General features: G+C 36.9%; 1 protein-coding gene across 7 annotated transcripts in view; it reads left to right on the top strand.

Annotated features, from left to right (window-relative positions):
- Positions 1-401: 401 nt before the first annotated feature.
- LOC110454103 (protocadherin-11 X-linked-like) overlaps positions 402-23,166 on the top strand; it is a 34,310-nt gene continuing 11,545 nt past the window's right edge. For 2 of the 7 annotated variants that reach the window (XM_021503465.1, XM_021503466.1), the window contains exons 1-2: positions 402-876; positions 19,471-22,385. In XM_021503465.1, coding sequence (XP_021359140.1) covers positions 19,647-22,385 — 2,739 coding nt within the window. In that variant the 5' untranslated portion in view covers positions 402-876; positions 19,471-19,646. Of the gene's footprint in view, positions 877-5,545; positions 5,618-8,781; positions 8,823-10,633; positions 10,795-19,256; positions 19,293-19,470; positions 22,386-23,166 lie in introns of those variants that run through there. The other 5 variants (XM_021503460.1, XM_021503461.1, XM_021503464.1 and 2 more) reach the window with 5 other exon arrangements.

Below are 23,166 nucleotides of genomic sequence, written 5' to 3'. Positions count from 1 at the left end.
AGTGCATTGATCGAGTCTTTTAACAGTGACAAATACCATGTCATCACTACCTGTAGGTACGAAGATAAGTCAACTTAAGATAGCTGACACTTCATGATTCCAAAGTTTGAACTAGCTACCAGTAAATAAAACAGAACACGGTGAAACAAATAATAGTAAATAGACACTCTTATACTATTCAAACAAAATTTGTTTTATAAAATATTTTACATATTTTTACCTCTACAACAAAGAGATTGTTCTCTGTTCCTACAAAGAGTAACGAAGATTAGGCAACACTTTTCTCCTTCTGTATCGGCAGTTGTGTGAATTAACTAGTAGGTAGTCCGCCTGGACAATACATGTCAGGCCTCGCTAGCCTGGGAGGGAGGAGTCGAAATACCTCCACACATCAATACCACTGTCGTCACAAATGTGTGCGAAGCCCGCCTCCGGAATGGCAGCTTTCTGACAAAGTTAACGGAATACTTAGTTAATTGTTAAAGAAATGTGAAATTGCTAAACAGAAATAGCTTTTTAAAGATAATGTTGACCTTTTTACTCTTGAACAATTGTTGGAAATTTGGTAATGAAGAAGTATGTATTTGATAGAGCAACAAGTTTTAACCTGGACTTCCTAATACAGCGATACAAAGGATTACTGCCTGGCTTAATAAAGTAGTGGTGGTGGTGCTGAGAAACCTCTAACGGAGTTGTACTTTATCTGGCCCAGACTACTTACCTGGAGTGAAATATAAAACTCACCTGGTACTTAAAAAGCATCTCAGGTACACTGTTGATGTGTTTCTATGGTAACAAAATGGCTGCAGTGAAGTGTGTTATAGTTTACGATGGAGTGTTTTGGACATTTCACTATGGCTGGTGAGAATAGAAACGGTAAGTGTATGGAACTGTTTATTACATAGGGTAGTGTATTCTTGTGCCACATGCGTTAACAAAGCGTGTCAAATTAATAATTCATGCTGCTGTGTTTAGGTATGACCTAACCAGTATTGACCATGGCATGTATTTAGTCGAACTGATATTAATCTTGAACATTAGGACTACTATCATATTTAGTTTTTATCTCTAATGTTTGATATTTCTGACAATGTTTTTTATCCTATCTCCTGTATAACATTTTTCAAATCATGGAAAGATAATAATAGGTATGATTTTGTCAGCCTGTTATCTTTGGCTGTGAGTTTAAACTCTGGGTTGGGGCACTGTGCCGTCGATAAATCAAACTAAATCAGTAGTTAAGAATGTGTTGTAGTGTCTGACGATCACTTTCTACCGATCAACGATAAACAGTAGCCGTCCATGTGCAATGATTACAAGTTGGGCGTCCTGGTTCGCTGAGAAAGTTTAACCCTTTTTATCAGGGGTGGTGAGGTACACACACAAACATTCTCAATACCATTGACATTCCGTGCCTGTGCAGTTTATGAGGACCTGTCATTGAAAGGTGACGTGATGACATTTTATTGAGAAGTTTGTGAATTATTAATCAGTCAATATGGCTATAGAAACACTTGGCGCTCATTGATCTCTGAGTGATAGATGGAAATTGATTTAGACCGAGATACATGGAGAGAAACCCTCACTGAGGTTTTTCCTCACCCAGGCAAATTCTTCTTCTAACTTCTTTTTATCATTTATCTCCTGTTTAATGTTATCTCTCGAACTTTCATGACGTCTTTCCCTGCTTTCATGGTTTGTCTCCTGTCTTGATGATCTCTCTTCTCTAAGTCATGTCTTCCATGTTGTGATCATGACCTCTGTCTCCTGTTGTGATCACAACCTCTTTCCCATTTTGTGGTCAATACCTCTTTGACCCTTGATTTGAGCTAGTTTCCATGGGCAGCGCAGCAAGATAGCTGTTCATCACATCTCTCCTTCCTACATATCCTTATATAATGACCTTGTGTATATTCTAGATGTGTGTATGAGAAAACCTGTTTTAATTGTAAAGAATTACTTAGTTATATTATTCTGTACAAGATATGATATATCAATTTCACATATGAGACGAAAAAATTGTGCACCATCCAACTTAATTCTGTATAACAATCTACTGAAGTGTTTACCTTTATGAAAGTGTATGCATATGTTATAAGCTATTTCCATTAATCGCCCCTCCTCAGATAGGTTTACTATATATAGCTATGACAAATATTCCACAATCAGGTCACACGATCGTTAGTTTGCCTTTTAGATTTAAAACTATCCACTTGTTCCTTTGGTCCAAGTGGGCGAAATTGTCTTTGGCAAATTCCGCAAAGTGGTAACATGGTGTTCCTGGGCCTCACCTTGGTAAATGTTGACATTGGGTCTCGCGCGCCTCGTAGAATTCCTGTATGTAGTTGGCAGAATGAGTAAGTAATTTTTGATTGGATTAGGTTTGTTCTTACACAGAAACCTACACTGTCAATTAGATTAGCTCCCAATAAATATAGTCCACAGGCCCGAGTAATACACCCCCCAACAAATACCCAGCACAAACACTGCCCAGCGCCTCGCACCAGCACAATAACATTTACATTGGGGATAATATCAATGAATGCAGTGACTTACTAGGGACAAAGCAGGGTCCATCTCGTCTGTCACTACCCACATACACAATATCTGGCTTTTGGACTATCTACGTAGTATTGTCCACTAATTGTGGTCATTGAAAAAAAAAAAATACACTTTTCTGGCTTGTGGAAAAAGTCATTTCGTTACTAAAGATAGCAAGTTCACCAAGAAAGTCGGGGTAGATCGGAGCAGGATGGAATCAAGAGGGGACAGGTAATGTAGTAATTGAGGTGTTCGTTTCAGGTTTGGTACACAGGTGTGAAATACAGCAGATTAACTCGCTGACTGTGTAAAGGTACTTCTTGAGTAGTCATAAATGTGAGAAATATCATTTGTATACGGGTAAGAAAACCGATTCAATTTCAAGAAATGTTATTGATAAACAATATGATTAACAGCATCAGCCATGTAGCAGGTTCATAATACAGTACATTTTATCTCAGTGATATAAGGTCGTAGAGGGACCGAAAATCATGTAGCAGGTTCTCCTCATAATACAGTACATTTTATCTCAGTGATATAAGGTCGTAGAGGGATCGAAAATCATGTAATAGGTTCATAATACAGTACATTTTATCTCAATGATATAAGGTCGTAGAGGGACCGAAAATCATGTAATAGCATACATAGTAAACACATGTATAGCAATAGAGACTTGTAAACAGAATTGACCAGAAGTATACAAATGTATAGAGATAGAGACTTATAAACAGAATTGACCAGAAGTATACAAATGTATAGCGATAGAGACTTGTAAACAGAATTGACCAGAAGTATACAAATGTATAGAGATAGAGACTTATAAACAGAATTGACCAGAAGAACAAATGTATATAGATAGAGACTTATAAACAGAATTGACCAGAAGTACAAATGCATATAGATAGAGACTTATAAACAGAATTGACCAGAAGTATACAAATGAATAGAGATAGAGACTTATAAACAGAATTGACCAGAAGTACAAATGTATATAGATAGAGACTTATAAACAGAATTGACCAGAAGTAAGTGTTGATATGTGTATATCTGGAGGAATGTTCACATTTTTATGAAGATAAATAAGGAAGATGAATTAGTGGAAATATAAAAATTGTAAAGAAAACAGTTATTGTATGGTAAAGTCAAGTAATGCTTTCGTTGGTCCAGCTTATAAAAAGAAATATCTATAAGAGGAAAATAACCTTGAATGTAATTTTTGTATTCGCCAACAGCAATATAGACTCAGCGAAGTATCAAATAATAGGAAATCCAATAGGGAGAGGACTTGAAAATTCAATAAAATGTTTATTTAATAAGTTTAATGTCAGGTATTTTGGTCGATGGTGCCTTTTAATGAGCGCCATCTTGGTGGCTGTAAATCAATATAAAGGTAGTGGAAGCGGCTTGGGGTGTCTGGAGGATACAATGTCTAACGTAATGTGACTTTTTGATGTTACCACTCTGCCCAGTTCTCACAGGAACATGTGGGTCAGAATGTAGGTATCAAACTTCGCCATTGATCGCTAAACTACCGTAGGCTCATGTGTGAGGCTATATGTCGACAGAGATGCGGGTTTCAAAAAGTTTTTTAAATTCTTAAGACGTACTAGCTTGTTAAAAAAAATCCAGTTTATTTGAGAAGATACGTTACAAAGCTTAGCTATGAGTTTGATAGATGGTAAATGGGTATTACTATGTATAGCAAGGGAAACTGGCATAGCAAAATAGATAAGGTGAACAATACCAACTGTACATACTTAGGTGTAGGAGAGACAATACCATACTAAGATGTTCAAAAATCACCGAAAAAGTGGGCAACACATGCGGAGATATTTGTCTGGGTAAAGACCCCCTTTGAGCATGTTTCTGGACGGCTTCACAAAGGGAGCACTTGACTCCGGCCAGTCTTTTCCATATTTATCAAACTACAATGTGACTGGACCAGGCGGTTCGGTGAAGTGTCTGTCGAGGTAGAAGTCGACAGTGAATCAGCTCTTTAGATGATAATACACAGTTGTGAAGAGGTACTAATACTGCTTAGAGAGGACCTCCATTGTACTCTGTCTCAGCTCCCTAGTCTCAGCTCCCTATAGTCTCAGCTCCCTATAGTCTCAGCTCCCTAGCATGGAAGGCAGCTGGCTCCTTCAGNGGGGGGGGGGTGAGGAAATCATTTATTTTAGGGGAGAGAGCTTCTTTGATGATTGGAATACATTTCGTAAATGAAAATTTTAAATTCCAAGATATTGGTACCGTGAAGTTCCAATTGTGCAAAGAATTTAATTATTTTTTCTCATAATTGAAGAATGAAAAAGAAAAATTATGGAGAATAAAACAAAACATTTTCTTTAACATTACGTTATTACAAAATTTTAAACAAGGTAATCATAAAAGCCTTACTTCAGTTTTCTTTAAATTCTTTCTTTAAAATTTGATTGAGAAGTTAAAACTTTAAAACCAATAAGTTGTTGTTGAATTTCCTAAGTTGTAACAGGTAACTAAAAAGAAATGATGAAACACTGTTATGTTATATAGTTGGTAGAGTATTGTTGACTGTTGAACAGCTTGTCATTGTTTGTACAAAAGGTACAGGTATTTTTAGGCAAGCATTTTTTTATATGTAATCAACATACCAAGCTCATTTGTCTGTTTAGAAAAAAGAAAAAGAATTCTATACTTTTCCAAGTGAAAAATTTCAAATGAAAGTTGTGGGTATTTATTACATAAGCTTAAAAAATATCCTTATCATTGGGAAACAATCACAGAATAGAAAAACACAAACACCTTCACAAAGGATTAATGACATAGAGAGTTGGGGCGTCCATTGTGGTGACTAATTATTTAGAACTTTTGTTCTCCCCCGTGTAGAAGGTGGGATTATGTTTCCATCATACAGGTCTCGACCTCAACTTTGCTCTGTTGTTCTGAGGATATTGTGTGTCTCTCTAAATAGTATAATACACAACTTGTATCGGAGGCCTCATTTTCAAATTGATGTTTTGGGATAGCGGAGTGACTTTTGGACTTATCTGTAGAATTTTCTCGATTGGATTTTCCTGACGATGATGGCTGTTGCTCTGTAAGTAAAAGTTATCAGAGGTAAACTTTATATTATAACATACTTAGACTTGTTTTAATTCCTTTAAAAAAAAACACTACAGTAGACACTTGAAATTTTTTTTTAATGTAAACTTTGTGAAAATTGTCAAAGAGTTCTTCCGTGAACTTGCAAGGAGAGGTGGTTGAAGTGGGTGACAGAGTTCATTTATAAGGAAACAGAGATAATGGACTACACAGTTCCACGACGGTAGTGTTGGTGACATAACTGTCTGTTGAGGGTATAAGGAACAGACTTTGTGATTTTATAGCAGTATGAGATAAGAACCATTGTCAAGCATTAGTCTCTCCAACCTGTCTCGATGACAGGAGAGCTCGGTTTGTCAACTCAGAGGTGATTCTTTGTGAAAATCCCCAGCACTTGTCGTTGAGAGCGAGATTACCATCACCATTCTGTACCATACACTCACTTCTATATTTGTCCTCAATTAGTAAATCCAATCTCAAAACACATTAAAGGTACAAGACATTTTGGCAGATGGAACTCCAGGGATATAAAGTTACATAAATGTATTTTTGCTGGACGGCCCTGTGTTTGGACGTAGGATCAGTGATACAAAGACACAGGTCCAATAGACTATATCTCGGAGCTACCCAGTGCCAGCTAAAACCCTAAGTGTTACTCAAGGTAATTCCATACCCAAACTCTCCTCTTCTCTACAATGGTACTTACCTAGCTATTCTCATTGGAATGTGTTCTGCCTTGAGACTGTCTGTAAGCTGGTGTTAGGGGGGTATAGGACAGGAAATATGCTCTGTTTTAGGGGACAGATATCTTTCCTTCAGGATAAGGCTGTCAAAAAGAATATTTTCTGTGATGAGGAAACTTTATATATTTTTTTAAAGCTACAGATATCTTAGATATTTAATGAACACCAATATCAAGAATATCATTTGATGATATGAAATAAGTACATTAAGAATCGTTTATAATTGTTTTTAATTGCTTGCGGGGGGTATAAAATATTTGAAACAGTTAAATAAAGTTGATAATATATTGCCAAGTTTGAAAAGGAGTTGATATACTGATACAATGTAGCAAATCTCATCGGTTGTTTTAGTACTTGATTTGAAAGAAGAAATTGTCCTTTTACTATAAGATAAAAAAAACTTGTACATTTTAAAGGTCTACACTGTCTTAAGTAAAAGTACAATTTGTAAGGCAGAATTAGCCTTCATTTCATTGTTAACTCAGTGAGAAAAATCACTTGATCGTGTTCACAGAAAACTGTGTGGGGGCTGAAAGTGGTGTTTTGGCAAGAAGCCTAACTAAAATATCTACTCCATATGTTCTATCTGTGAGAAAATACTCATTCAATTATACTATTCTTTAATAAACAAAATTATGATTTGGCTTAAATAAGCGTTTCAAACATTCCATTTTGGCCATCCCCTCTTTTGAATACACGACATACCACATACTCAAATTGATACAGTCAGTATTCCGGAGTTTAATTTAACCAATAAAATGACATTTTGTAAATTCTTAAGAAATGGAGATTTGAGTAAAACTCTGATAGTAAAGCCTGTTGTTGATAAAGTGTTACATTAAATAAAGACTTGAAATTTAAATCTATATAAATACTGATATAAAATATATATCACCTGTCAGCGGTGATGGAGGCTGGCTAAGTGGTGGATATTAGACTGACAAAGAGCTACCCTGTCAAAGGATGTCTGTATTACCCCAGTCGTACACCACTGTATCACACCGCTATAAAGTCAACCGACAAAATATGACGGCTCAATTTGTGAGCCATTAACGCGATCTGAGTAGATACGCATCTTTTCAACACTTGCGCCAGGTGCAGAAATGAAAATGTATTTAATGTTTTTGTAGTTTTAATACAAGGAGCATGGATATTGGGTATTACTCATCACACATTCAAGGTCAAAGGTCAGGAAATACAACAAATAAAAAAAATGGTACATTAATTATGTTGTGTAGGTTCCCTATCTTTTTATTCCTATTTCTTTTTGTTAAAAAATATTGAAGAACGTAATTTGTCATACTAGTACATTTATTTGACACATTAAAATGATGTTTCATGGTTTGTAGTAACAGTAGATAGAATTTCTGAAGCAACAAAATGCCAAGCAAAAACGAAAAAAAAAAAAATTGGTAGAAATAGTGTTTCAATTGAAATCACTAACGGGAAACATTAACGGGAAAACATTAATGGGAAATCATCATAGAACTCTTCAGACAAAAAACTTGGTTTAAAACGAAGTTAATTTAAAATAGAATTCTGATGGAGACGTCTTAGATGTATATCTCGTCAAATACCTGAACAATCACCACTCCAATTTACACTGTAACCTCAAAAATTGTTGTAAAATATTAGTGGAGTGAGTATGATTCACTCGCCACGCTACAGGCCCCACTTAGGGCATGTTTAGTGGGTACTCTACCCGTGTGTGGGGAGCAACCTCAACAATACGACATTAACACAGCTTACATATTCCCACAGTGAATTGACACGGTAGATTCGGGGGCGGGCGCCGATGTGTGGTTAAGGTGAGGAGTTGTAAATTGGTGGGGATGTTTTCTTGCTCTACTGAGCCGAATCAGAAGGTCTCGACTAGATCTTATGGGATCAACAATACCTCACAATAGAGTCGTCAAACTGATCAACAAGACCCACATACCAAGCTTCCTCCTCGCACCTCGTATAGCTGCTGAAACCAGGTTCCTGGCACCAAGAAATACTTTGTTTTCGCTTAAAAAAAAGCAAATCTAGAGATGACATTGTTTTTCGAATTTCGATTTTAACTTGACTTCGATCGCATGACTGTTGAATAGAGAATAGAATACTGGCCTATTGATAGGACATTCATTGAGAGGAAGCTTTAAGTGTTGTGAGTAAGCCAGGTGAAAACAGCCGTACCTCTAAAATTACGCTCTTCAAGGTAACGTTTGGCATAATGTTGGGAGCTACATGAATGCTTTCTGAACGGATCTTGCTGTTAAGTGTGTGTTTCACTAACAATGACCACCAATGTAATTATGAAAATTATAAGTATAATGACAATATTGGAAACAGTTGTTCAGGCATATTGAACCTCAATGCTTTCGGTGAGAAAGGGATTTTACACGCCGGGGAAGGTTCGCTGGAACAACTGGTATTTCTGGAGGAACAAACATGGGTTGAATCGGTGAGAACCTGGTACGTTTTTTGTATTCAGGTTTTTACATGTAACATTGACTACATGTTTGTGGAGGCTCGTAGTATTTCATTTTTCACTTATGTTTTACAAACCTAAATGTTTCCTTTGTTTGGTTTTTGAGGTTTTATTGTCTAAGCTCCGTAGATGTTATGGTATTTATAAGTTACTGGAACATGTTCCAGCTACAACAAAAAACCAAATGTTGGAGACGTGTTTATGTGCTGATTATACCAGACTAAATACCTGTGACATTGATTGTGTCTGTTTTAGATTTAATGGTCAGCAAAGTCTAACGGTCACATCTCCAGGGAAACTTACTGATGTAAAAAATATAGACAATAGATGGAACATTGACTCCTAGGGATTTATGAGTCAACAAATTTTGTATCCCGAGGTCTGTTTCATATATTTTATGTACTGTCTTGTGTACATAGCAAAATCATTGTTGTTTTCAGGCTAAATCAATTAAATTATTTAGCCTTTAGCTAAAGTATTAGCTAATGTGATATTGGTCTGGAGTCTGTACCTTAAGGCTGACCCGGACTGATCTGACCAATTTTACCACACGAGATAACGCTAACAAGTGTTTAACAGGGCGGTAGCTCCAAACAAAACAAGGACAACAATCTAAGACGAAACAATACAAAGTATTTTAGAAACTCAGTGTTAAATGAATTATTTAAATAGTTGGAGATTCAATTAAACAGGAATTTGAACTTTTATGATTTTGGGAACAATGTGACACAGACTTGAAGATAAATTTGAAGGTTGATGTAATGTGGAAACCTTCAGTTCACTTAGCATGTTTACTCACTTTAAATACAGTACCAGGCTTTCCCTGACACAAACTTATAGGACTGGAGTGCTTTGGTTAACGATGATTAATTTGATATGTTTAAAAACTGAACTATCTGAAGATTCCTTTTTTAACAAATCAGTCTTTTATAATTGAACATAAAGAGCCATACCTCAGGATATTAAATTTAAATATTTGTTCACGTTAAAATAAATGGGATAATTAGAGGATTACATTGGTTTAATGAATTCACCAATATATTAGCTGGTTCATGATTTTGGATGACATACATATCATTAAGTTAATTTTATCTCAATCATTTTTAGTTTTAGTTTTATAATTTCTGTTTTAATGTGATAGTTCCCTTGAACCAATCAAATATATTTAAAGTGGATGGACTTGAAAAAACATGTTCTTTTTAAATACTATATACATTTTAACGAAATATTGGTACTTTAAAACTTATAATTCATTCAGTTGGTAAATAAATTATTCAGTGTTTGTTTTTACGGAATGACTTCATAATTTATTTCTAAAAATATATTTTTGCTATTTTGAAAAGAGTATTGTTTTGAAATTAAAGCGAGTATTGAAGTAGAGGGGAAAACTTGGACTATGACATACTTTTTGATACCTTGCTGCTATTTTGAAAAAGATTGTGTTTTGACGATGAGAAGCTGGCGGTAGAATGTTTTTGATAAATTGCTGTTGTTGAGGTTGTCTGCGTAGAGACTGGTCGGCCATATAAAGGGGACTGGTATGTGTAATTCGTACCATTAATTGTCTGTACCAGCAGATGGTTTAGCTATCTATACAAAACACAATCAACACTCAGATCAATTTCCCTTATTGATTTTCTGCAAGAGCACCTGTCACTCAAGGGGAAATGTACACTGAGGTCCATGTTGACAACATATGAAATTAACATTATTGTTGAAATTGACTTGTATAGTAACATCAAAGGCTGATAAAACAGTTAACATGGCTGGCAGGCAACTAGGTTTTTTGTTCATCTTTATAAAAAGATGTTAAAGAGTCCATTTTAGTTTGACTGTGAGGTGTACACTAAAGCTAATATGTTTTACTGTGATTAATGTGTACATCAAATGTCAGCATGGATTATTGTGAACAGAATGGCTGGAAACAAATTATGGATTGTGAAAGTAGAGCGACAGGTAGGTAGTATCTGCTGAAATGCTACCTAAGTCAATGTTAGGGGTTGAAATAATGTTTCAGCCATACATTTACAATAGAATGTTTAACAGCTATTACCAGCTACATCTATTTGGAATAGCAATAATACTCAATCAGTGCTGTAGTTTCTTTTTACTAGATATTAATTTCAAATATAGAAAATACTTGTTTTCTGCGTTGTACAGATAGAGAAAGTTTAGAACAAATTAAACAATTGTATTAATCACTTAAAAAAACAGTTCTTTCTGGTTTGAAATACCCACTAAAACATTTTTATGATTTTGTTGGGGCTCTGGAGCCTCGCACAAATCTAAAATTCAGGAGGAATTGTCAAACTTGACATTTTCACTTTACAAGACGGGATGAGGGTTTCTTATCGAGGAACTATCTTGTTGTTAAAAAAAAGAAATGTTGCAGAAAAGTGCTGACAGAGAAAAGGATTGTTTTTCTTGTGACATAATAGAGACAACAATAGGTTTAAGATAGCTATCTGGGAGAAATGTGGTAAATAATGTAGGGTAGATAATTGTCACTATCAATAGAGGTGACTCATCGCGATCAGTTTCTCCTGCTCCGGTAAAACAAACACTAGGTGAATCTCATGTGTATCTCCAGGTATTTCTACAAAAAACACACAAAAAATAAAGGTAATATATACATGTATTCTTTAGTGCAAAACACTCAAGCTAAATTCTTATCTTGGTACCTGTTCGTGGTAGTGAAACGAGGACCTCACTTTTACCTGTTGGTTGTAATGATTTGACAACCCTATTTTTACCTGTTTGACCAGGTATCTATGTTGTAACATTATGTATCATACTCATGTAGGTAAAATAATTATCAGTAACAATACAGCCGATATGTCATACATCATACGTATTGTTTGATGGTGAATTATCAATCAGAAATACAGGTAACACAATGACAGGTAGATGGCCGAGGCCATTTGTCTCCCTCTGACCAGGGCTGGACAGGTACAAATTGTACATAAGATGTTCTACATTGTACCTCAGTAGGGAATGTCCAAATATTTGGAGAACAGCTTATCTTGCAGTACTGAATCAATCAAGGTAGAAGAATTTTTGTGTTTATAATTTATTTAATGTAAAGAGTCATCTCTCCTTTGAATTGTGACCTGTTCATGAAGAGACATCAAAGGATCAAATCTAAATTGATTTCTTTAACATTACACATGCAATGATGCACTAAACACCTGCAATGTAAGACATCACTCAGGCTACGAAGGGCTGAGGGTAAACCTGGTATTTTAAAATGGATGTATGTTGAAGTCTTGATCGTAAAATTAATTTCTGAAGTATGAGCAAGGCAGTTATATATGCTGGGGATTTGATTGTAAATTTTGTTCTTCAAAAAAATACTTTCCTCACACTCGAGAAAGTAGGATGTGTTGACGTGTGTTATTTGGTGTGGGGCGTTAATCTGGCGAGTGGGATTGATCGACCCTGGCCTTCGTCAGCAAGAGTTAGCCTGGTGTAAGATGGTCTCGCCAAACCCGACAACATTCACATCATACAGAATTCTTCATGTGATTGCGTCTTATTGCAAATTAATAATTGACCATTTTTCTTGAGCCGGAGTTGGCTGTGTTGTCAGATATTATACCATCGTTTTATTTATCGTTCTGCACCTTGTCAGGTTTAGGGCGTTCCCGAGTTAAAAGACCAGCAACCTGAAAATTGCCGTGATGGATAGGGTTTCTAGCTCAAAATTGTTCCAAGGAATTGATTTCTAACCCTGCTAGTATATTCAGCCCTGAGCATAGGCAGAAAGGCCATACTGATTCTTTTAATATAAATTAATTCATCTCTATAAGCCTGAGAGGTTTCTTGGAATATGATTTAGGGTTAGTTGGGATTTTTTCTGATTCTGTCGTAATTAGTTTCTCAGATAGTACAGAACTATTTCAGACAATGCTGTCATCTGTTAAATGGTGTCAGTGTGACCGACACACCAAACTCTTCTGCAATGATAAAAAATGGCTATCGGGGTATATGAACAAATTATTTGGGGGTTTCTCCCAATTGAACCTTAGTGTATACCAGGCTATCAGAATGAATGCAGGTATTTACAGTTGAAAAATGAGTAAATTATTTTCATTATGAAATATTTTTTTAAATGGTTTGACCTATATAATATTTGTGACATTTCTGTGTTAGAAAATTGACCAGATGTGAGATTGCTGTCTGGAGGTAGACCTAGTAATGGTCAGGTCAGTGTATTTATCTGTAATGATGCATAAAAACTTACTATTGGTAAATATACAATCTATTGTTACCTATCTAGAGAAGTTCTCGGAGCGTCCTAGACCGATACATACCTAAGTCTAATCATAGGAAACAAAGTTTATTTCTTAAATCTTCTGACAAAGTCATTAAATATTAGGCAAATCATAAATTTAGGAAATGGAAATTGTTCATGTGTAAGTGTACTAGTAGGGTTAACTGGAATGACTACGAATTGTTGTGTACTTAGTCACAAACAAATTTGTAAATGCTTCATTGAATATCATTTAACTTCAAAGAGATGAAAATTATCTCTTCATTTTAGCCATAAAACTGTCAATCAGCAGAATTTGAATAGTTTCTGTGATTGGTTATATAAGTCAGGGGTATATACCTGTTATATCTATATAGCCATCAGTAGACTTCAAAAGTCCACGGCCACCATAAACTAGCCAGCTAAGATGATCGGCTGTTTATGACTTTGTTTCATTGGTCAGTGTTAATTGTTGGCATTTCTGTTCAATAGTCAACAGTACTGCTCTAACAAGACCAGCAAAACTCATGTTTGTGATCTGTATATGGTGCAGCCTGAAGCCAGGAAACAGCGGCTTTAATTGTCAACAGGCTATAAATATCATATACCCAGAGGAAAAAGGCTTTTGATCTGGACTTATTTACAGCCCAGATGTAGGGGGGGGAATAAGCTACCTTGGGAGGGATCCGAGTCTTATTTATATTTATTAATTTATTTAATGACTAATAAATATTAATGTCAATTGGGTTGGTCAAATAGTGACGTTTCCTGGAGCAGCATTGTACCTTCTATAACCGGTCTTGTAGCAATATGGATTTTTCACAATTAAGTTGTTGTGGCTTTTCTGTTAGATTTCTATTTTTTGGAGCATATATTCCATCATGTCCAAATCAATACTTCCCATTTTAGTTGTCTATGGCCTCTCTTGTTAGTGTACTTAGTGGGAAGGCAGTATCTGTTTTATAATTGGTGATAATCCAAGCTGAAAAAGCAGATAGCCAGCCATTCTTCAAAAGACAATACTGATCACTGGCAGTGTCCAGGATTACTCCAGTGATATTTCTATACACACACGGCCCTTACTGATGTTTCATCCCTGTTTAGTCTGCTAATAGATCGGTTTACTAGCATATATATATATATATGATGCAGCATGCAGGTTTTAATGGAGGGACTAAGATGTCACCGGAATAACTTTGATTCTTAATTCAAAGACAATGGTATAACTGTGGAACTCCATTAAGTAGAATATCATTATGTGTAGGAAGGAAAGGTATCGGAGATACTGTACAGACGGTGGTCTGTCTCTACCAGCCCTTCAGCCATACTTTCTTCTTAGTTTCTTTTCCAATGTACCATGGTTATTTTATAAGGCTTGTACATTCCTTAAGACTCATTGACTTGCATTCTTTACTCCTTTTCTCAACCTCTCGCTTCATGCAAATTGACACTCGGTCTAAAAAACGAACACAATCAGATTTTAAGGAAGAGAAGATTTAGTCAGTTCCATACAGCACAGCCAACGTTGTGTTGGACTGTCTGGAGGTTGGTGATCACGTTTTAATGGCATTCTGTTACTCAGGTGTAGATCGCCGGTGAAGGTCACCATCAGAAGTCCTCCTCTAATCCACAAACGGCTGCTGAGCACTACACGCGGATACGCACTCACTAATCCAATTTTCAAATTTTGGTTCAGGGGTCAGACATGATTTGTTATCTGATGAAATGTGAAGTTTTGCCAATTGTAGCGGATACATAGGTGATTGTGATTAATCCACGTAGATGATTTAGAGACAGTAAATTGCGACCCAAACAAAACCCTCCCCACTGGTATGAGTTTTAACTGTCGCTGTCATCAAACCCTCATCACACCATAGGTAAGACCTTGCACAGATGTGGTCGGGGACGCTACAACACAGAGCTAACAGGGGCTGAACTAGTCCCCTTATGACAGAATAATACCCCCGTTTGGGAAACAAGATTTGTGAGAGATCTCCCACCAATTGTGTACAATTAGTTCAATTTGTCACTGGCCTGAATAGTGGTCTTGGACGGCTGTCTGGCAGACGCGTCACTGTCCAACAATATCAGATCAATATCTGAAAAACAGGTTACAAAGACGTTCACGATAATTCTTGTAGTTTATTTGTATACAGTGAGACAGCTAGGATATATAGGGTAGTTTATTGATGACACAACAAGAAGTAATTATATCTCCAATTTATTTTGATTCTGACACTGATTTTAAATCACCTGCAATTAGTGGTTGCGGGTTCGGTAGGGGTGGGGGTGTCGGTATAGGTATAGTTAAGTCAGTGGGGATGGGGTGTCTGTGGGGGTAGGTACTTGTATCAGTGGGGGTAGGGAAGTCAGTGAATGCAGGAGAGACACCAGTAGAGATAGGGACATTGGTAGGGATAAACGGGACGTAGAAGATGGAGAGATACCAGTAGGGGTGTGGTATTGTAGATGGTTCACAGAGGTTAGTGGTCTACAACGGACTGGAGACCCTCCTTTTTGTTCATTTTATCTTGTTAGATTATCTGTAAAACGAGATTTTCTGTTAAAAAGAGAAGTGTGTTAGCGCTTGAGTGAAGAGATATTATTGTACCCGTGTTGTAAGGGTAGCGGATGTGAGGTGTCGTGTGGCGATCACATTGATAGCTGCTCATACGCAATCCCTCAGTACATTCACGCGTCTCACACTCTGACCCGACGACAACCGTAAATAAGTACACAAACCACACACTGTCCTCTTGTTTATGAAGACAGAGCAAAGAAATTGCTTATTCTTACCTTTAATTCTCAGTACATTATAATAAAAATCTTTGTGTAACAGAACATTGATATAAGAATTGTTCACATTTCTGTGGTAAGTAATGTTATTTGTCCATATATTTCTATTAAATGTCTGAGTCAGTTTTGTTATTATGATGTTTGCTAAACTTGTGGATACAAAAATTCGTTGAGATCAGATATGATCTATAGATACTGATAAAATATTAAATATGCTGCGATGAGATGACATATTCAAAGAAAAATCCATTACTTTGGATTGTAGTTTTTAATGGAGTCTAGATTGATTAAAATTATCTGGTATTTATATTAACACATTATTGGTAAATACATGCTACAGTGATTTGTTATTTAAAGTGGCAGATTTATCATCGTGTACAAACAAGTTCTGTTTTTATCTCCTTCGGTGATAAATTAAAGCTGCTAGTATTCAAAACCATATTGTCCAATTAGAGTGGAATAGTCCCATATCTTATTTTAATTTGTTTTTATTTTGCTTTCAAAGACACAATGTAACTAAAATAGAACAATAAAAGTTTGAACATGTTTTAATCATTGTTATGTGTACATGTTTACATGTCTGCCACAAATTCAACGTTATAGTTATTTCCCTGCGACGGAGATGTCTGGTCGTCAGTTCGTGAGAAAAGCGTACTTTCTATGTACAACGTACTTCAATATTGATGAGTTTTTTAGGTCATAGACATCATTTCAATAGGTGTTACAAGTAAAAAAAGAATTCTTTTCAACTGGGACTGTACTCTGTCAAGTATTTAAGAGTTTAGCTTGTAAAGTTTGAATTTATTATCTCAGCTGGGTGCAGTGTAAACTTTGAGGTAAACACACACGTAACACACCATGTTCTTCTGTTAGATCTGGTCTGTATTTATAGACTGAGAAATCCACAGATTGTTCAATAATAAATTCTTTTATTCACTTTCATTTTTATATGCTAATAAAAGTTATCATATTTATATATCAGATGTTAAAAAAAAAAATGAACTCAATTGCATTACAAATTGTAGAAATAATGAACTCCAGGAAATGGGTATGTAGGAAAAGAGAGGAGTTTATCAATTTGTCCCAGTATATTAAAGCATAAATGAGGTGATTTATTCTGTGTTTATTATAAATCTTGTCCAGACTGACAGTACAGTGTAGAACTATAATACATATCAGACATAGTTGTCACACAGCGGTGTTCACTTCAGTTTTACTGATAAAAGTCTATACCACCACTAATACACTGTGGATGTTAGTGAGACATTGTACACAGGTATGTTATCTACTTTTGAATCGATATTTTCCAATTTCTTTGTTTTCTGACTATATATATTGTATTGGGGATAACAGCTGTTTGTCAGAGTTTGAAGTTGTTTGTCTATTTGTAGAGAGTTTGAAGTTGTTTCATCCTCGTGTGATATGTGTTTCTTTGCTCTAAGGATTAAATCTAGTCAATTAATTAAATTTTAAAAACTAAACCTGGTGATTGTTTGCAGTTTAAAACACATTAGGCCAGGTATGTTGACTTGCTGTCATGTGATAGGTTTACCGAGTAAACACAGGGACCGGCTACACAAACACACTCTCGGACCAACGTCGCATCATACAAAACATTGTCTCGTTATTACTGGGAATTAAATTAGATGAGTAATGTAGTTTTTAAAACAACATCCTATCTGGGGAGAAGTTTTAACCTGAATTGGGCTGTTAAGTGACACTTTGAGCAGCAGTCAGCTCCCCTGAGTAGTAAAGGTAGACCTAAGCTGGTTTTTATTTATAATCAGTCTTTGTGTGAAAGTATCTGATCATGTGTAGACTTTGTGACTATATATCTTGATTACTGGCATTGTTAAAGGAGCATTTCGTACTCGCTCGTTATTGACAGGTGGAGAGGGAGGTCTTGGCACTAAGTGAACCCCACCCCACCTCTCAGTATATGTGCATGAACACTGTTCAGCCCCACCCCGGGGAGCTACAATACCTGACCACTTACCTGTAATCAAGACCCAAATTGTCAGTAACAAGCTGATTACGAGCACCCTGTAGATCAGAGCTATGTTAACATATGTCTGTCATCTGTCAGCAGGGAAATTATCTCAATCAGACACTATATCATATATAATGTTTACCTATATATACTTTCTTGCTTTAACTTTCACATATCTACACACTACGGAATTTACATACAATACAATAGGTAATATCTTGCCCATATCAGTGTGTTTTCAATAGGTGTTGTAAGAAATTTTATAGTATCTTGACAAACAAGTTGGTCAGGTAAATGGTTTTATAGTATTTTGACAAACAAGTTGGTCAGGTAAATGGTTTTGAATTCCCTGTAGCAAGGTTACAACACCTTAAAATCAATTATATGATTAATCCTCACACAAAATAACGTTTAAAGCCTCTCCCCGACATATTTTTTCCTATTACTTTTTTGTTAAGTATTTTAAGACACTGTATTAGAGTTAATTGATTTAAGTAAACATTTGCATAAGGTATAAAAGTGAATCAATTTTCTTTTAATAAAAATATAAGTAAAATTTTATTTAATATAAGGATAAATANCCTCCTCCACAGTTATAACATTGTATTATTGTAATATTTTGTTAACTTTGGAAATAAATAAAAAAATGTATAAAAGAATTCATTAATATGTCTGTTGACCTGCTGGCTACAGCTAACGGTGATACTTTACTTGTAGTTGAAATGAACACTAATCACCTATAAAGACAGTCATTGTTGGTTAGAAATGTTACTCCGGTTCAACATTTTTCTGCGGGATGATTTGTCACGAGCAGGGTTTGATATCATCAGTTTAGGCTACTTTTACACTACAAGCTAGAGTTAAAGTTTCCAACCTATGAAATCAATATATATGATCAGTAATGGTGATCATAATGTCAAAAAAAATTAAAAAAATATATATATATCAAAGGTAGTTTAGGAGGGGTCTAGACATATTAGTAAAGGGTAAGACTGTTTCCTAATAAAATAAGAAACCATTAGTAAATTAGTTAAATACATTGCAAAAAGACACAAATATTGATTGTAGACTTTTCCCAGTTTTGTGATCAGCTGAGTGAGTTTGTCACCCTAGTGATGTGTTTAGGTTACCTATTAGGAACCTTGGCTGATAGTTGGTGGTCACGTGTAGAGTAGCTGTGTAACAAGGTGTGCCAATCACCTGCTAATTACCAGGTAAATATTGCCTTGTGTCCATAGGGCACTCACTGCCCACTGGTCAGTCTTAGGCTGTGATTGGCTTGTGTCTGAACACTATAACCAATCAGGTGTGACCTGTGTGTTCAATGAAGCGTGTGGCCCTGTGCTGGCAGTTTTTTGTGATATTGTTTGGTGCAGTGTGAAAGTGTGCATGAAAGGCATGCTGACTGTAGGACAGGTGAGACACCCCTCAGAACATGTGTCAATATTGGATCTGTAGTCGATAGTGCTTCAGGTTTCTCAACATTCTATTTTATGAACATGACATATTTTACTTGCTAATACATAATGTCAATAATCTCCACATTTCTCACCTTGTTTGCTATTACTAATCAGCCAATGCTCTCTACTTACAGGTTTGGTCAGGAATGTGGAGCACATTTTGAAAAGCAACTGTAACAAAATATGTAGACGTTATTGAACAAGATTGGACCTCTCTCTGGAATAGTGTATTTGTGGTGTCTGTATACTTTCGTAGCATTATCTGTGTGTGGTATTTATGATTTTCGTTGGATTATATATAATATGAAATATGGGAGCACCTATACGTCAGCTGTTTCTCCTTCTTACCCTGGATCTATACTCTCAGATGACCGATGCCCAGCAATCCGTTCTTAAGTACAAGTTACGGGAAGAACAATCCAAGGAAACTTTTGTCGGAAATGTGGCACGTGATAGTCTTTTATATGGAAATGTAACGGAACAAGAGTTTAGCCGAATGAGATTTCAGATTCTTACACAAGGTAACCATGATGCTTCAAATTTTCAAATAAACGAGACATCAAGCTCTTTATTGACGAAGGTGGTGCTGGACAGAGAAACACTTTGTCCTGATGAGGTGGCATGTATTCTGGAATTTAATGTGGCCGTGTACAAACAGCTCGGCACCAACCAGCTCGACCTCCACCAGATCATCCCAATACAGGTCACTGTAGACGACGTCAACGATAACTCGCCAGTGTTCCCCGCATCAGAGGTGGCCTTGACCGTGTCAGAAGGTGTTCAAGTAGGTCACGTCATACTGACCTCTGGGGCTATTGACCGTGACACTGGCCAGAACAACTCTATACAGTCTTACGAACTTGTGCCATCCAACGAAATGTTCGGTCTTATTCAAGCTTCAGATTTGGGTGGAGGCAGTGACATTGGATTGAAAGTTCGCTTTAAATTAGATCGAGAAACACGTGACTTTTATGAATTAAAAGTAATAGCAAGTGATCGTGGGTTCCCCGTTCGCACAGGAAGTGTTAAAATCAACATTACTGTTACAGACTTCAATGACAATAGCCCAGCATTCTCACGTGCTAACTACAGTACCACCATTCCGGAGAACAAGGCTGTTGGATCCACCATTCTCATCGTGTCTGCTACCGATTTTGACACTGCCAACAATGCCAAGCTCACTTACTCCTTCAGCTCGCGTGTGTCACAGAAAGTACAGCACAAGTTTTCCATCAATTCTACATCAGGTCAGATTTCTGTGATTGCACCCCTCGACTATGAGCAGGACACCCAGTACCAGTTTCAGGTGGTTGTAAGAGACCAAGGTCAGCCACCATTATCGGCGTCTGCCAGCGTTACCGTTGATATACAAGACCTCAACGACAATGCACCACAAATCAACATCAACCTATCACCAGCCGGCACTGACATCTCGGAGGCCGCTGCTGTTGGTCAGTATGTGGCTAGTGTTGCTGTGTCTGATCGTGACAGTAAGGCTAACGGAAACGCACGATGTCAAGTCATGGGCAACAACTTCAGACTGGAGGAGATTTATACTAATATGTACAAGATTCTCATCCAAAACAAGCTTGATTATGAAACGGATAAGTTCCATAATGTTACAGTGAATTGTCAGGACCAGGGTGTACCTCAGCAACAGAATACCACCAGCTTCTTCATCCGTGTCCAGGACGTTAATGACAATGCACCAGAATTTACTAAAACAAAGTACCAGGTGACCATGCAGGAGTCTAACGACCCTGGGGCTTACGTGAAGGAGGTGATCGCTACAGACAAGGATAGTGGTAACAACGGGCGTGTGTCCTACTCCCTTGAGCCCGACGGTCAGTCCTTCTTCTCCATCGACCCCACTATGGGGACTATATCTGCGATTGTGTCCCTTGATCGTGAGTTACGGCCAGTAATTCGGTTCCATGTGACAGCCACTGACCAAGGAGACCCCCAGCTCAGCTCCTCTACAGTAGTCGAGGTCATACTAGGTGATATCAACGACAATACACCCACGTTTACGCAACAAAAATTCCACTTCCATGTGCTGGAAAACCAGGACCGTGGGCCCAAGGTCGGCACACTGACAGCTGAGGATCAAGATGCTGGTGCCAATAGCCAGTTTAGTTTTGATTTCGTGCCGCCCATTCCAGCTGATTTTCGGCTAAACCAGGATACTGGTGTCATTACGGGGTACACAAAACTGGACCGCGAGTTACAGAAGATGTACAATTTCACGGTGATGGTAACAGACAAGGGTACGCCCCGTCGGTACAGCACAGCCCAGGTCACTGTCGAAGTCGAAGATGACAACGACAACATCCCAGTCATTGTTCACCCCAACAACTTCAACAACACTGTGTACCTCCCGTACACTGTAAATGCAGGTACACTGATCAGTCAGGTTGAGGCGTATGATATTGATGATGGGGATAATTCACGTCTTCGTTACTACATCGACACAATCGACCCACCAAACTCTGGTGATGTGTTTAGTATGGGGCTTTTTAGTGGTAGCCTAGTCGTAGCCCGAAAGTTACAGCTCTACGACGCAGACTCTTACCGACTTGTATTGTCAGTCAAAGATGGTGGACTCAATGAGCTTAAATCTTACACAAATCTTAACGTGATCATCACCGTTAGTAACAACACTGTGTTACCAGTACCTGGTAACGATGACACTGGAATGAACATTATAATTGTCGTCATCATTGTCGTCGTTACAGTCGTGTTGTCTATAGCTATCGTCGTCACTATCATAATCATACGCAGGATTGACGGAAGTCGCCAGGAAAACAACAATCATGCAAAAAACGAGGCACAAAAGATAATAGCAGCTACTGCTAAAATGCATGAGACTATGTCTACAGACTCTTCAAACAATTCGGATGATCCGTTAAAAAAGAAAAATAAGAAAGAAGTGAGTTTTTCTCTCAGTGATGAAACAGACTCTATTAACACTTCTACATTGACAAATTTAACGACATTTTCAACTTTTAAAAATCCACCGTCAACTTTAGATGGAAGTAAATCGCTGGAGGTATGTATACATGTGTTATTTTATAAAAGTACAGGATAAAGACATTTTTTTATTTTTTTTATTTATGGTTGGTTAATAGAAAAAATACATTTCACTCAATATTAAATCAGCCAACATACTATGTGTTGTCAAAGATTTGTGGACAGAGAAGTGACAGAAGATATTAGCAGTGTAAATATAGTGTGCATGTCCTTTCTTTGACGTAGGTCAATTTTGGTCAACTGTTTAGGATATAGAAACCCTCTAACAAACACCTGAGATTGATCACTCAGCCACTAGCATGGACACTAAACTGGTCATCAGCAAAACATTGACCTCATCATTGGTCAAGCTGTAAAACTCCTAGGTACTTTATAAAGATGTATATGGAATAAGGATAAGTCTGAGGATGGACACCTCAGTCATGTTATCACATAGTCAGATGTATCAAGATGTCTATAAACATTTACAGAACAGGTTAAGAAAAAACCCATCATTATTGAAGCTCTGCCACAAAACTCAGGTTATAGATAAAAAGTTGTATTGGAAAACTTGAATGAAAAGTCGTTAATTTATTCTAAAAAAAACAAGTTATAGAAAAGGGAAAAAATTCTGGACACATCAGTATACCTAGATTGTTGAGCTCACAGAAAAACCCATCAAATCTGTTGTCAGGCTTCAAAAATATGCAGCCGCCAGGAATATCTCAATTGCTTTTCTCAGTAGATTCATGTAAAAAATTCCAGACATTTCACTTGAAGCTATTTTTAAGGAATTCTAAATTACGTGTGGGGGACACTGT

Source organism: Mizuhopecten yessoensis, unplaced genomic scaffold (assembly GCF_002113885.1).
Source record: "Mizuhopecten yessoensis strain PY_sf001 unplaced genomic scaffold, ASM211388v2 scaffold7669, whole genome shotgun sequence".
NCBI lineage: Eukaryota > Metazoa > Mollusca > Bivalvia > Pectinida > Pectinidae > Mizuhopecten > Mizuhopecten yessoensis.
This window is presented reverse-complemented; position numbering and strand designations above follow the sequence as displayed.